This window comes from Crocodylus porosus, unplaced genomic scaffold (assembly GCF_001723895.1).
Source record: "Crocodylus porosus isolate Cpor-Errol unplaced genomic scaffold, CroPor_comp1, whole genome shotgun sequence".
NCBI lineage: Eukaryota > Metazoa > Chordata > Crocodylia > Crocodylidae > Crocodylus > Crocodylus porosus.
This window is the reverse complement of record NW_017728911.1, coordinates 24,452,795-24,465,667: the sequence shown is the minus strand read 5'-3', so window position 1 is coordinate 24,465,667 and position 12,873 is coordinate 24,452,795. Positions and strand designations below refer to the sequence as shown.

Here is a 12,873-nt window from a genome sequence, read left to right as displayed (position 1 = left end):
ACATAGCATCGGTGGGCATGAACCGTGATGCCGACAGTAGCTCATTGCTACTGTGTAGTAGGGTTGGAAATGACCTGTGTGCCACTGGGACTGCATAGTAATAGCTCTGCTAAAGCAAGTACTAAATGACTGCGCAGTTGTCAGGCACATGTGTAGACACAGCCAGAATTTACTCTGAAAAACCCTTGTAAAGCATTTCAAGTTGGGCCCCCAAAATCATGAGTTATTTTTGAAAATGGGAGGCCATTATATTGCTGTGAGTCTTCGTGGGAGTCTGCTAACAAACCTCCACTTAGAATGTCATCAAGGCCTGCAGTGTGATTCACTGCTCTCACATCATTTGAAATTTCTGAAAAGATTTCTCCCTGGAGGCTGAAATGTCCTGCTTGGTCTCAGCACATGAACAATTGTTTTAAAAATTGATTTTAGCTCTTCAGTCTGGTTTAGGGGAGATAAAAAAGCTATTTTTGTCTTCACAAAGCACATCTGAGGGTACCTGGGGAAAAGACAAACTGACCCACAGCTCTTAACATAAGAATTCAATTTGTGACACGGGCCCTTTGCAGAGTAGAATGTTCAATGGTCTCCGGCCCCTGGGGCTGCCCAGCCTTGTCCAGCACTGCCCCAGCCATCCAGGAGGGCCTGTTCTGCTGCTTGCTCTTCTTGGTTTAGCATTATTAGAACTTCGGTGATGGGCTCATCTCGTGTTATGTAATTTCTATCTTCCTCCTGGCTGCGTGACACTCATGCCCACAGACTTATGTTTGCCTTTGAAACTCATTTCCTTTTTAGTTCTTGATAGAGCCCAAAGCCCCAAGACAAGTGTCACAAAAACCGGATCAAAACCATGTGCTCTTAATCCAACAGTAGTGGGATTTTTTAAATTAGCATAATTACTAGATTTTTTTTTTTAATTATAGTGATCCAACATTTGCACACTTGAGAGGCTTCAAGAGTTTCCTCCTTCCTCCTCTCTCTCTCCCCTTCCTTACTTCTAAATGCTGCCAAGGTTGCCATGGCAATGGTACCTCACACGTCACGGAGCACAGGCCTGCGCCTTTCATTCCTTTTTCATGCTATTCATGGATGATGATTTTGGGGGCTGCTTTTATACGTCTCTAATGAATGGAAACCACCTACCTGGCTCGTTATGAAACAATCCTTTCCTATGGCTAAACTTTTTGAGCCCTTAAGTGGTTGAGGAGTCTGCGTTCACTTCTCAGAAGTGACTTTGGCAGTAAGGGACAGATTTCTAAAGGCTCTTAGTTGCCTAAATATACAGCTAGGTGTTGTGGGAATGTTAGAGTGCCTTGGGGCCCAAATCCCACTGTTTCCTGTGGCTTTAGGCACAAAATATCTCTAAAAATCTGGCCCATAAGAATCTAAACCTCCCTGAAAGTTGCTGCAATTCAGAAGCCTAACAGCCAAACTTTCTAGCGCATGGATGCCTAAAGATGTAGATGGGGGTTTAAAAAAGGCTGAATTGGGTTTGGGACCTTGAGCTAGAGCCCCCCACCCCAAAAGTGGGCATCAAAACATTGAGTATCTGCTGCCGAATCTTTATGAGACCTTGCTGTCCTGAGGGGCACCCCAGTTCCTGAGAGGAGACGGCCCCGAGAGTGGCAGCATGCTGAGCAATACACAGCAAGAACAGGAAGGGGCAGTGCCACTCCATTACCTTTTCAACCACACTGCTGAGTGGTTAGAGCACTCTGATGATGGTGACTTTGATTCAAGTCTCTTCTGTACTAAAAAGATCTAAATTCCCCGCTCCTAGAATAGTGCCCTAACCACCAGGCTTGCAGATATTCTAGGGATGGGTGCTTTCTACCCCATCCTGTTGAAAGTGTTCCGCTTTGCATGAATAATTCAATATTAATTGATTCAGACAGGGAGAGGTGGCATTAACACAACTCTGTAGACTACAAGGTAGGGCCTGAGGCTGGAGATGGGAAGACCTGGGTTCTTTGTACCAGAGAATGCTAGACCATCACTTTTCTTCTGGCTCAGCTCTGTTCGGAGCCTGGTCTGTTGAGATCATCTATCTGAGATGGTCCCACAGGCCAGATAAGCCAAGGAGCAGCTTGTTGGTGATTCCTGATGGAGCTAGGGGCTCGGGGGTGGGTGAGTTCATGATCTACTCAGCACTGTCAAGATTGAGGCACTTCATGTGCAGAAGCAGAACTGTAAGCATGTTATAAACATTCATACTAAAAACTTTAAGAACCCAATAGGCTTTAGACATGTCCAGCATTAGGTGGTGGCTGAGCCCAAGTTTTGTGACACTAAATTTGGGATTTTTTTAGGCACCTGGAAAGGCAGTTAGGCCAGCCTCTCTGTGGATTTAGCTCTTAAATACTACTGTATGTCAGTGGTGGCTGTCTCAGATCGTCCTTTGCTGGGGAGCACTGTGGCCTTGTCTGGTCTCTGAGAATATCCCCTGAAAGCAGCCCGTGGCTTGTAGAGCAGGGGGAGAGCCCAGACTGCTTCCCACTCTGTAATCCTGGCCTTCTGGTTTCCTGCCTTCCCTCATTCTCCATGGCCCTGACTCCTGGAGCTAGTATCCACCAGTTCTGCTCCTGAGAACAACTGCGCCTTCTGCTGAGGAGATGCAGTGCACCCCAAAGTTTCAAGCAGCAAAGCACAGTCTCTCAGTAAAGGCATTTATGGGGCAAAGGCCCACTAGTCAGAGGGTCTCTGCTTACCCATGTTTCCCCCACACCACCCCACCGTCACCACAAAGACTACAGCAGTTTCATTGTCCCAATCTAACCCAGACAGCCCAGAGCACCCTCCAAGATTGCTCTGATCTTCTCCTTTCAGTCTCTCCAGCTCACAGAGTTCTTCTCCTGGTCTCTGACTCCAGCTCCTCTCTTCAGAGTCCTTCCACCAGGAGCTGCCACCCTGCTTGGTCATATGCCTCTCTCCATTGTTATGTTCATGTCATGCAGCTGTCCCCCAGCCTCCTGGGTGCAGCCATATCATCTTTGGTGAAATGTCAACAAAGCTATTCCAGGCCCTGTGGGTATTAGAGAACCATCTTGTCTTGTCCTGTACTTAGGCAACCCTGGCTCTTAGCAGGGACTCTATAATCCCTCCTTTCCTTGTGTTCTGGCATTATAGGTAAACTAACTTGTGTTCACTATTATAACAAAGTGAACACAATTAGTAGCCCAAATTAGGCCCTTTGCTATTTAATGCCGTCCCCGCCTCAGTCATGATTGCGTGTTTGGAACAGCTAATATTTAGCTCATGTTATTACTGCCCATTTCTTGTCTCTCCCAAGTAAAGAACACATAAGCACTCTGGACCACTGCATGGATTAATGCACTGAATAGAAAAAGAATGAACCTTAGATCTTCTCTGCAAAACATGAGGCCCTTTTGCCAATAAGATGAGTGTGTAACTAGAGGGCAAAATGGAAGAGAGCCAGGAGCTAGAAGATTCTCTTCATTAAAGACATCCTGATGATTCTAAATGGGATTTCATCTCCCATCCTAGAGGCTCTTTTATGTTGCACATAAACAGCCAGAGCTGGCACTGAAATAATCCTCAACTCTGAGGCTAAGCTTTTGATGCTGTTGCGAACTCCCTGACCCTTCCTTTTTTACCAGGATATTGGCAAAAAAAGCCCCTGACTAATACTCGTACATGGGCTACAAGAAAATTACACAGCAAACACTTTTTTTCTGAAGTTTATGTAATCTTAGAGAGTAATCCATTTCTGAGCCATGGCAGCCCTTCAAAATCTGACTCAGGCTTGCCTTGGTGGCTTTGAAATTCTTATTACTATGGTAATACTTTATTCATAGATGCTCACACATCCGTTTGGCATGGTTGCTTTTCAGGCTGCTAGCTTGTTTTGTTTTGTTGGGGAATTCTTAACTGAGTCCAGGTTTCAGCAGTCATTTACTCTCCTCTCAGCCATTAACACTGGCCCCTAATGAACTACAGGATTACTGTAAGGGTTTGCTACTTAGGTGGTAGAGGGGCTCACAGTCTTCTTTTGCTGCTTATGTAGCTCATTACGCCCCCAGCTCCCAGCATCCTAGGATTTTAATCATCCGTCAGTATCACCTGGAGGCTGAGGTGGAGTTTTTTTGACAGCTAAGCCCTTTGCTTTCCAAATTTATTTCCATCAGAGGAATACAGTCTGCAAATCCACATTTAAACCTTATTTGTATGATTTAATACCGTCTTTCCTTCATGACATTGGCATGAAGGCTGCTGCACCATGGGTATGTGTCTTCTAAAAGGATGCCCGACTGTGGCTAGCTTACTCTGTAGGACTGACTGTCCTTGCTAAAGTGTCGTTGGTAAGTTTGAAAAGTTGCATATACTGTACACTGCTAAAGGCATCAAACAAATGAAATTAGTCTCTGGCTAACAGCCCTATGGACAAGTGAGATGGAAAGTGTTTCATAAAGTTCTGACAACCAGACACAGCAGGTGCTGTGGTAGGTGCTGCCAGCCATTTTTATATTGAGTCTCAGCTTGTCTTTAGTAGCACCATCAGTTCCATTATGTCTAATATGTGAAGCAAGGTGCTACTGAGTGTATGAACCTACATGTGTAATTAATGAGCACGAATAACCTCTGCAGCGGAGTGGTACTTGTATTTACTTTGCTGCAGAGTTAATTAGTTTCATGCATCTTAAGAGGGGCACGTGTGTAGATGTTGGGACGTTTACTGTGCAGTTAAATAGTCAACTGCACAGTAAAAAAATCTTGTCAAGACGCACCCAGTGTGAGGAAGACACTAGTCCAGACATAACCGTAACAATGACAACTTCATTTCCCATAGAAAAACTGCTGTTGAATTGCTTGCACAGAGCTGGGAGCAGGTTTTGGTCCATTATTACTTGTCTTAAACCTTAATTTTGCATCCAGGCTATGTGCATCCTGGCTAGTCCCTCAAGCACTGTGACTGCTCAGCAACGCCCAACAGGGAGGACAGAAGCAGTCACCAGGTTCTTTGTCCTGTTAAAGAGAGCTGCGATGTTGGGGTCTGCATATGGGTGGTTGAAGAGGAAAAGAAGAATGAAGCTCTGGGTTGTAAGAGAAGAAATAGATAAAGGGCTTGCCCATGCTGTAGTTACCTTGCTATGATGGGAGTGTGCGTACCACTTCGACCCAGTTAAGCCAGCAGTATGGCGAGATTCTGCTAGTAGCAGTGAGCAGACCATGGTGATATTCATCTATTTTTGTCTCTTTTAACACAAGACCACTATGGTAATTATTTAAAACTCAGACATTTGCTAGCAGGCCTGCTGTTGCAGTCAATGGAAGGTTTGCTGGGATCAAGGCCATACTCTGGCACATTTGTTTGGCTCAGTGTGGCATACTACAATGATCACAGCAGCTGCACCTGACTATTGAAGGTAAACAGCCCTAGGTTTGGATAGTACAGGGATGGGAGACTACTGTGGCATTCCAAGATGCTGCAGATATAAGCCCAGGAGTCACAACTGAATATGAACTAAATGAGCCCTTGTGTACTACAAGATAGCATTCAGTCCCAGTCTCATGGGTGAACTGACAGGTGAGGGAGGGAGGAAGGTGATATGTGCTCTGTGTTTTGCCTGAACCGGAGGCACAGCAACTAGCAACAGTAAAACTAGCTATAAAAAGCACACCTCAAAAACCCATGCAATATATATGTAAAAATCCATTGGATGTCATAAAATAAGTCAATGATTACTTTGTCCTTTCTCTGGGCCAGCTGCTCAGCTGAGCTGCATGAGTTTATAGCAGCTGCAAGAGCTAGGTCGTGTTGCTGAGGAAGCAGTCCGCCTCACTCTTCTCTGTAAATATTTCATGTTTGTGCACAAAAGTTGCATCCTTTAAATGCATATTAAAACAAACAAGACATGCCTCTCATCTTTTCCACAGATGCATTGCTATCCTGGGAAGCATGATACCATTCCAAGGAAAGCATTACTGGGAAGTGGAAGTTGAAGAAGATACGGAATACAGGGTTGGTGTGGCTTATGAAAACACACACCGGCATGGGTACCTGGGGGCAAACAACTCATCCTGGTGCCTGAGGCATATTGTCACGCCATCAAGGTAACGGTTCTACATTTCTGTTCTTTTGGTAACAACAGCAAATGTAGCTCCTCTTTATGTATGGTGGCTGGAACCTTAGCTGCTGGGGCTGATTAAGTGAAGACTAAGTCAGTCATTAAAATATGTGGCTGTAAATTTCCATCTTCAGTTTTAGGAATTGGCAAGGCCAGAATAGAGAGGCACAAGATTTAAAAAGGGACTTGGATAAGGTGGCATTGAGCATTCCCCTGCTTAAAAGTTAGATTACCTGTTCTAGGGCTGGAAGTCACGAATTCAGCTTAGCAAGTCCTGTAATTTAAATGGGAAGAATTAGGCACTGGGGTTCCATAACAGACAGCACGCTAAGCAAGAGGCTGACTAAGTCAAGCAATAGGAAACACTACCCAGGGGAGGGAAGGGGAAGGGTATCTTCTTGGAAGCAGGAGCCTATGTGACACTGGGATTCATACTCTGAACCCCTCGTCCTAAGTAACACCCAACTGGAAGGGCCTCAGGCTGTGGACATGTGTCTATCTGTAGCACAAAGTGCTACAGTGGTGACAGCAGCACCCCCTAGAAGAGCTGCTGTGCCCCTGGAGCAGCAGCAGCAGCTCTCTGACAGCACTATAGAGGGAGGGAGTGAATAAAGAGATGCACTCCTCCCCACCCCGTACCATTACATGCAACTGTCCACATATTACATGTAACATTATAAAACCATAGCACTACAGAGAAATTTCTGTTGGCCATATTTGTGGTGGAGTCCACCAGCTTTTATAACCTCACAGACATCCTGACCACATAACATGCTTGCGTTCAGTAATGCTCTAAGGGCATCTATAGCGCTACAAAAGTGTGCCCCACCCCCCAAGTGTTAAAGCCTGTTTTACCCACTAGATGGCGCATGTAGCAGCTGCTAAGATCATGCTGTAGATGATCATGTGCAGGGAGGCACCCTGTTGTGCCTATGAAGACAGGTAGTTCTCCTAGCTTTTTTTGTCCTGGCAGCTAGCCATCCACGTAGGCAACACCGCTGGCACAGCCTAACAGTTAGCCAGCTTGTCCAGGACATGACACCCAGATTCTAAGCTTCACTTGAACCTATACAATTTGTGGGTTGGCTACATGCCCTAAACCCTAAGTCATGGCTGAGAGAACTTTCGAGAGAACTTTCGAGAGAACTTTCCATCCCTTCATCCTCTTCTTGAAGCTGGCCTATAGAGCACCCATGGGCCCAAAAGGAGAGTAAGCATTGTAGAAGCCTCACTGTCTCCTACATTGTAGGCATTGTAGAAGCCCAGGGAGACTCCTGCTCCAAACAAGTGGGCTTGAGTGCTGGCTCGTGTTCCTAAGACTGGTTATGGATTTTTCACTCAAAGATTCTGCAATACCAATAGGTGTTAATAACAACCAGCTACATGCATAAGGACACATACATCCCTGGGGCAAAGTCCCAGAACTAGTAAGAACTAGTCAGAAGACAGCAGCTCTCACATGTCAGCGCAGCAAGGATCTGAACCAGCATCACCTGCCTCTTTGTAAAGCACTCTGCTCACTTGAGTACAGACTGGGCATCATGCACAGCTGTTACTATCTGTCCTCTTGAAACCTGCATGCTAAGCAGCCAACAGAGGCAGGTATGGAGGACCAGGAGGAAAAAAACAAAGCAGAAGGTATGTGTGGTTCAGTGACAAGGCTGCTGCCCTGTCAAGTTGAGGCTGTGGGTTCCAAGCTAGGCCCAGTACACTGGCAGTATCTGTACTCTGATTTAGCTAATGAGTATTAAATACAAGATGCAGCAGGTCAGTTTCAGGAAGAGGGCAAAGTTCTAACCCTTAGCCTAGTGGTGAGCAGGGAGCAGACGCTGGAGCTTCAAACCTGCTTTGGAGAAGATGGGCCTTAAATCCTATGCACTCAGTTCCCTTAGTGCATGGACTAAGGAATGGGAGGGCTCTGCCATGTTGTTAGTGTGCTTGCAGAAGTGCATCTCTGCTTTGCCACAAAGCAAAAGAAAATGCCAAACTGTTACATAAGCATCCAGTCTTGGACCAGTTCTCAGACAGCCTCTATGCTTTCCATTTCTACATTGAACCAGACCTCTAATTGGACCATGCCTAGGCTAAGCCGGTCTCCCCAGCCCCACAGGAAAAAGTGTCCACATCCAGCACATCTTCTCAGGGCAGCATAGAGGGAAGAGTGCCTGCAGCTGGCATCTGTTGCTATAGTGACACATGGAGAACAGAAGGTGCCCCTCCAATCCCCTGCCCCACCTCTTCCCGCTGCCAAAGCCTCACCTCTGCAGGCCAGATCCAAAGGTTCCAGCCTGCAGGCCATAGGCTGCCAACCCCTACTCTAGAGGTATTTCATAAGGATTATTAGGGAAAAGAAAACCTGACTAGGGCAAACCCCTTCTGCATCAAGGTGAGACATTTCCCTGTGAAAAGCTGCCAACCCTTTGAACTGGTGCAGGCAAGGATGGTTGAGGAAGAAGCTGGACCCTGTGAGATGCTGTATCAGCTATTCATTAGTGCTGGAAGAAATGAGGGCTGCAGACTCCACCTCCCTTCACTGTTAAGCCACCTGTATTTTTGACTGTCACACTTTGCACGTAGGAAGGGTATTGCGTGTCTGAGCATTTGTTGCATTATTCAAATGGTGCCTTAATGGAGAATAAAAGGTCTGGCTGCATTAGACACCGTGTGTTCCATTAAATGTTCCAATCACAGTGACAATTGCAGTGATTTTTACTTGTGCCCTAGGAGCCACGACGTAAAAAGCTCATCTTCTCGGAAATGAGGGACATGAACATGCAGTGGCTGAAGCTCAGAGGAACTTCTTAGTAGTGTCACTCCACTTAAGGTGGGAGTTCCTCTGGGATGAGCAGCCAGAGATGCTATCTAAAACAGTGGTTCGCAACTGTTTTTGTACCAGGACCCATTTGTAAACATTGATGGCCAGTCTTGACCCAGTGTCCCTCATTCCTGATCTGCTGCCTCCTGCGCCCCCAAGGCCTCAGCCCTACCCCAGTGTGTAGAGCAAGGGGTGGGTGTATGGAGCTCTGGGTTTGGACTACCCATCAATATTTACAAATGGGTCCTGGCTTCCCACATTTTTCTCCTTTAAAGGACAATTCATTTTTAAAGTTTGATCATGATCCTTTTATATATTCTTGCAACCCACTTTTGGGTTGTTACCTATAGATTGAGAAATGCCGATAGGAAAAGTGGCTTCGTAAGCAGGTGCAGATATTATTCTGGCTGACATCCAGCCAGCCATTTAGATGGCTTTGGATAGAATACATTTTGCATCTGCTAACACATATGTGAAGTGAATGTTGGCTTCCCAAAGCACTAGGAGCATGGTTCAGCTTACAGGCGACTGGTAGAAGGGGTACATGTCCCCCATGAGGCTGGCCCCTAACTTAGCACCGCTCAGGATGGCAAACCACAGCCCCACAGAGCCAAGCGGAGAGGCCACAGCCCCTTCTGCAAGGGCCCATGGCAGCCATGGTTGAAGCGTGGGCCCACCCCCCCACCAGGGGATGGGGGTAGTTTTACCTGTGCTCCGGCTGGTGGTCCACAGTTTGCTGGGCCAGCTGCTTCCAGTCTGCAGTTTCTGATCTGCAATTGTGCCCCACCCCAGACTCAGAAAGCACTAGTTACCCCTGGTTCAGCTTCATGGACCTTCTCTAAAGTAACCACAGTGCTTGGACTCTGTGAGTAACTGGGGAAAAGGGCTTGCCCAGGACAAGCAGAAAAGCAGAGTAGGTATTCTTCTTGCCTTTCTCCTCCCAGAGCCTCCAATCATCCAATTGCAGATCTGAGGAGAAAATGCTGCTCTCTGTCAAGTTGTAACTCCCTTTGAATCTCCCTATGCATTTGAAGGGGAAGGCAGAGAGTCCAGCACAGCTCGTATATGGAGTAGGAAGTGGACTCAGGAATTGTGAAGGTGGCTGTTGGACTTCCAGCCCTCAGTGCTTTGAGGTCAAACCCCTGTGTATTCTGCATAGATGAGAGAAACACAAGAGGCCAATTTCTTCCTCTGACTTTTTCCAGATGGGGAGACATTGGTCCTTTGTAAATGATGGTGAATACAACTGCAGCCAAAACATCCTGTTATAATCTGTTCCAAAACAGACCCAGACTGTGGGAAGAATAAGGCTGCACATCCAGTCTTAGACTGGTGAGGTGGTCCATTTGCTATGGGAGGATGGGCGTGGCCTGCATATACTCAGAGGAACACAGCTTCCTTCTCAAACATGCTGAGTGTCAAGACTTGTTCTTCCCCTTCCTGTTTCCACTTGCAGGCACAAATATGAATTTCTGCATAGTGGGACAACACCAGACATTAGGATTACAGTTCCTCCAAAAAGGATTGGTATCCTGCTGGACTATGACAACTGCAAACTGTCATTTTTTAACCTGGATATTGCACAGCATTTCTATACATTCAACAGTCACTTTCAGCACTATGTCCACCCCTGCTTTGCTTTAGAAAGGCCTGGCTTCATGAGGATCCATAATGGCATTGCAGCACCCACATTTATTGCACTTTCGTGATCTATGCTCAACAGTTGCTACTCAAATTATGTCACATCTGTGCTTAATGCAAATTGACAACAGCCTTACTTTACAATCACTTCCCCACTCTCAAGCACACACTCTTTATGCCTCAGTAAATGATGAAAGGCTCACCTACTGCATGTTCGTGGGACACATTCCTGCGGGAAAACAGTGAGTTGTGTGAACTAAAGACTTGAAGGACTGAGCCCTCAGACTCGTATCATTTCTTCTTCATTCAGTGTGCTTTTAAGCTCTGAAAGGTTGGTGAGTTTTTTATCTTAACACTTTTACAGCATTATTACAAGCTTATGAACTTTCACAGAAATGGAGGAAATACTCCAGGGATACAGACTATAAGCAACGAAGCTGTGTCATTTTTAGGATATAGATTTTGAATCCTCTGCAAGCTAACAGTAGAAACAAGTTGGTCAATAAGGAATGTTACAGTATCAGCCCTGATGAGGAGGCTGGGGTAGTGTGGGCCTGAAGTTGCATGGTTGACAGCTCAAAGGTCACAAGTTTGAGGCCATAGCAGAAGTGCTTATGCTGCGGCCTGTCAGATTCCAATGAATCTGCGAATGCCATTAACACCTTGTCAAAAGGATGGGAGAAAGGACAGGGAAGGTCAGCCCTGATCTTAGTGGAAAGCTATACAGATTACAAGAGGCATCCTAACATTTGGTTGCACTGTTGGCAGCAGACAGAGACCTACCTTCCCTTTTCAAGAGGTGGATCCTGTCAGCTGAGATTTGATGCAAATCGGTATTGTTAAAGCTTGTCCAGTCCTCACTTTAGGCCTAAGGAATTCCAGTATCTTTAGCCAAAATTTTTTTTTAAGTCAGCAAATTTTATTCTTGTTTGTTTGAGATTGAGCTAAGAAAGATGATAAGAGCAGCAAAAGGCTTAATCACTACGCAACAGTTAAAGCCAAAATTCACTCATAACCCAACCCTCCCCCTAAAAATGAACATCAAATGTTTTTACAGTTGCATTAATGCCATGAAACAAGACGATCAAATGTCTCATGCGTATGTGAATCATCTACTTGACTCATACCACTCTAAACAAGACCTTTTGAAATACTCCAGCATGTATTTTACACATTAAAGATATTTTTACAAAATCCCTGTGATTTTCATTCCATTTTTTAGCATAAATGCACACCTTCGACCTGTGCATCAGAGGTATCTTTTTACCTTAGTCAGCCTCACTTACACCCTTACGTAACAGCTACACTGCAACTCACAAACCCTTTCTTAAATGCCTCACAATTGCCCAATTACTATATTTCAGATGCAATGCGTTTGTTTGGACTTAGTGTATGGATTGTAATTATCTGTAGCGTAAAATGTACATGTTATATACCAACAGTCAGTCCTGAAGCTGTTCAAGCTACAGCCACCCTCATTCAAGTATATCAAAACAATTTGAATTACAACAAAATAACTGGCTGCGATGTATTATCACAGATTTATTCACCATGTTTGTTTCTTAAAAAATTGTTGTTACAGCTTTCCATACCCTGGGATGCTCCAGGGAAGGCCAAAATCTACAACACGCACATTCAAAAGAATAAAACAAAGACCTTGTAAAACAAGTTAAGAGAAACAATTAAAGTGGGAGATGACATCTAGTTAAGACACTGATGGCTGCTGTCTTCTCTTAGAGGATGTCAGGTTAGGTTTGTAAGCACCCTATCAAGAGGGGCTTAGCATCAAAATAAAGTATCACCCTTTAAAGTCTCTCCTAATAGCTACATATATCTATATACATCTATCTATCTATCTCACCCTTTAAAGTTTACCTTAGTAGCAAAACATAGGGATTTTAGTCAGACTAGAGGATTACAGTGGTCTGTCTGTTTGTCTCTTTCTCTCTCTATAGCCTCTAGTCTGACCAAAATCTCTATGTTTTGCTACTAAGATAAACTTCAAAGGGTGACATTTCTGATTGACCAAAAGCCAGAATTTGGTAAGGCATCAAGAGCTAGATCCTCAACTGGTATAAACCATCACAGTTCTACTGCAGTCAGCAGCACAATGACAGGTTACACCAACTTCGATTTGGACTGAGAACCTCAAGTGATAACTCCCCCACACCTTTGGGTAAGCTGTTCCAATGGTTAATTATCCTCACTTCATAAAATGTGCCTTATTTCCAGTTTCAGCTTCCACCCACTGGATACTCTTATGCCTTTACCTGTTGAGAGTTCTTTACTATCAATTTTTTTCACATATAGAAAAAAAATCTGAAAGAAGTAAAG

At 45.1% G+C, this 12,873-nt stretch overlaps 1 protein-coding gene across 1 annotated transcript in view; it reads left to right on the top strand.

Moving 5' to 3' along the window:
- The window catches only part of FSD2 (fibronectin type III and SPRY domain containing 2), a 29,060-nt gene extending 16,187 nt beyond the window's left edge, over nucleotides 1-12,873 (top strand). Inside the window, exons 11-12 of the mRNA XM_019533680.1 lie at nucleotides 5,893-6,069; nucleotides 10,355-12,873. Of these exons, the coding sequence (XP_019389225.1) occupies nucleotides 5,893-6,069; nucleotides 10,355-10,607 (430 nt within the window). The 3' untranslated portion in view covers nucleotides 10,608-12,873. The remainder of the gene's footprint in view (nucleotides 1-5,892; nucleotides 6,070-10,354) is intronic.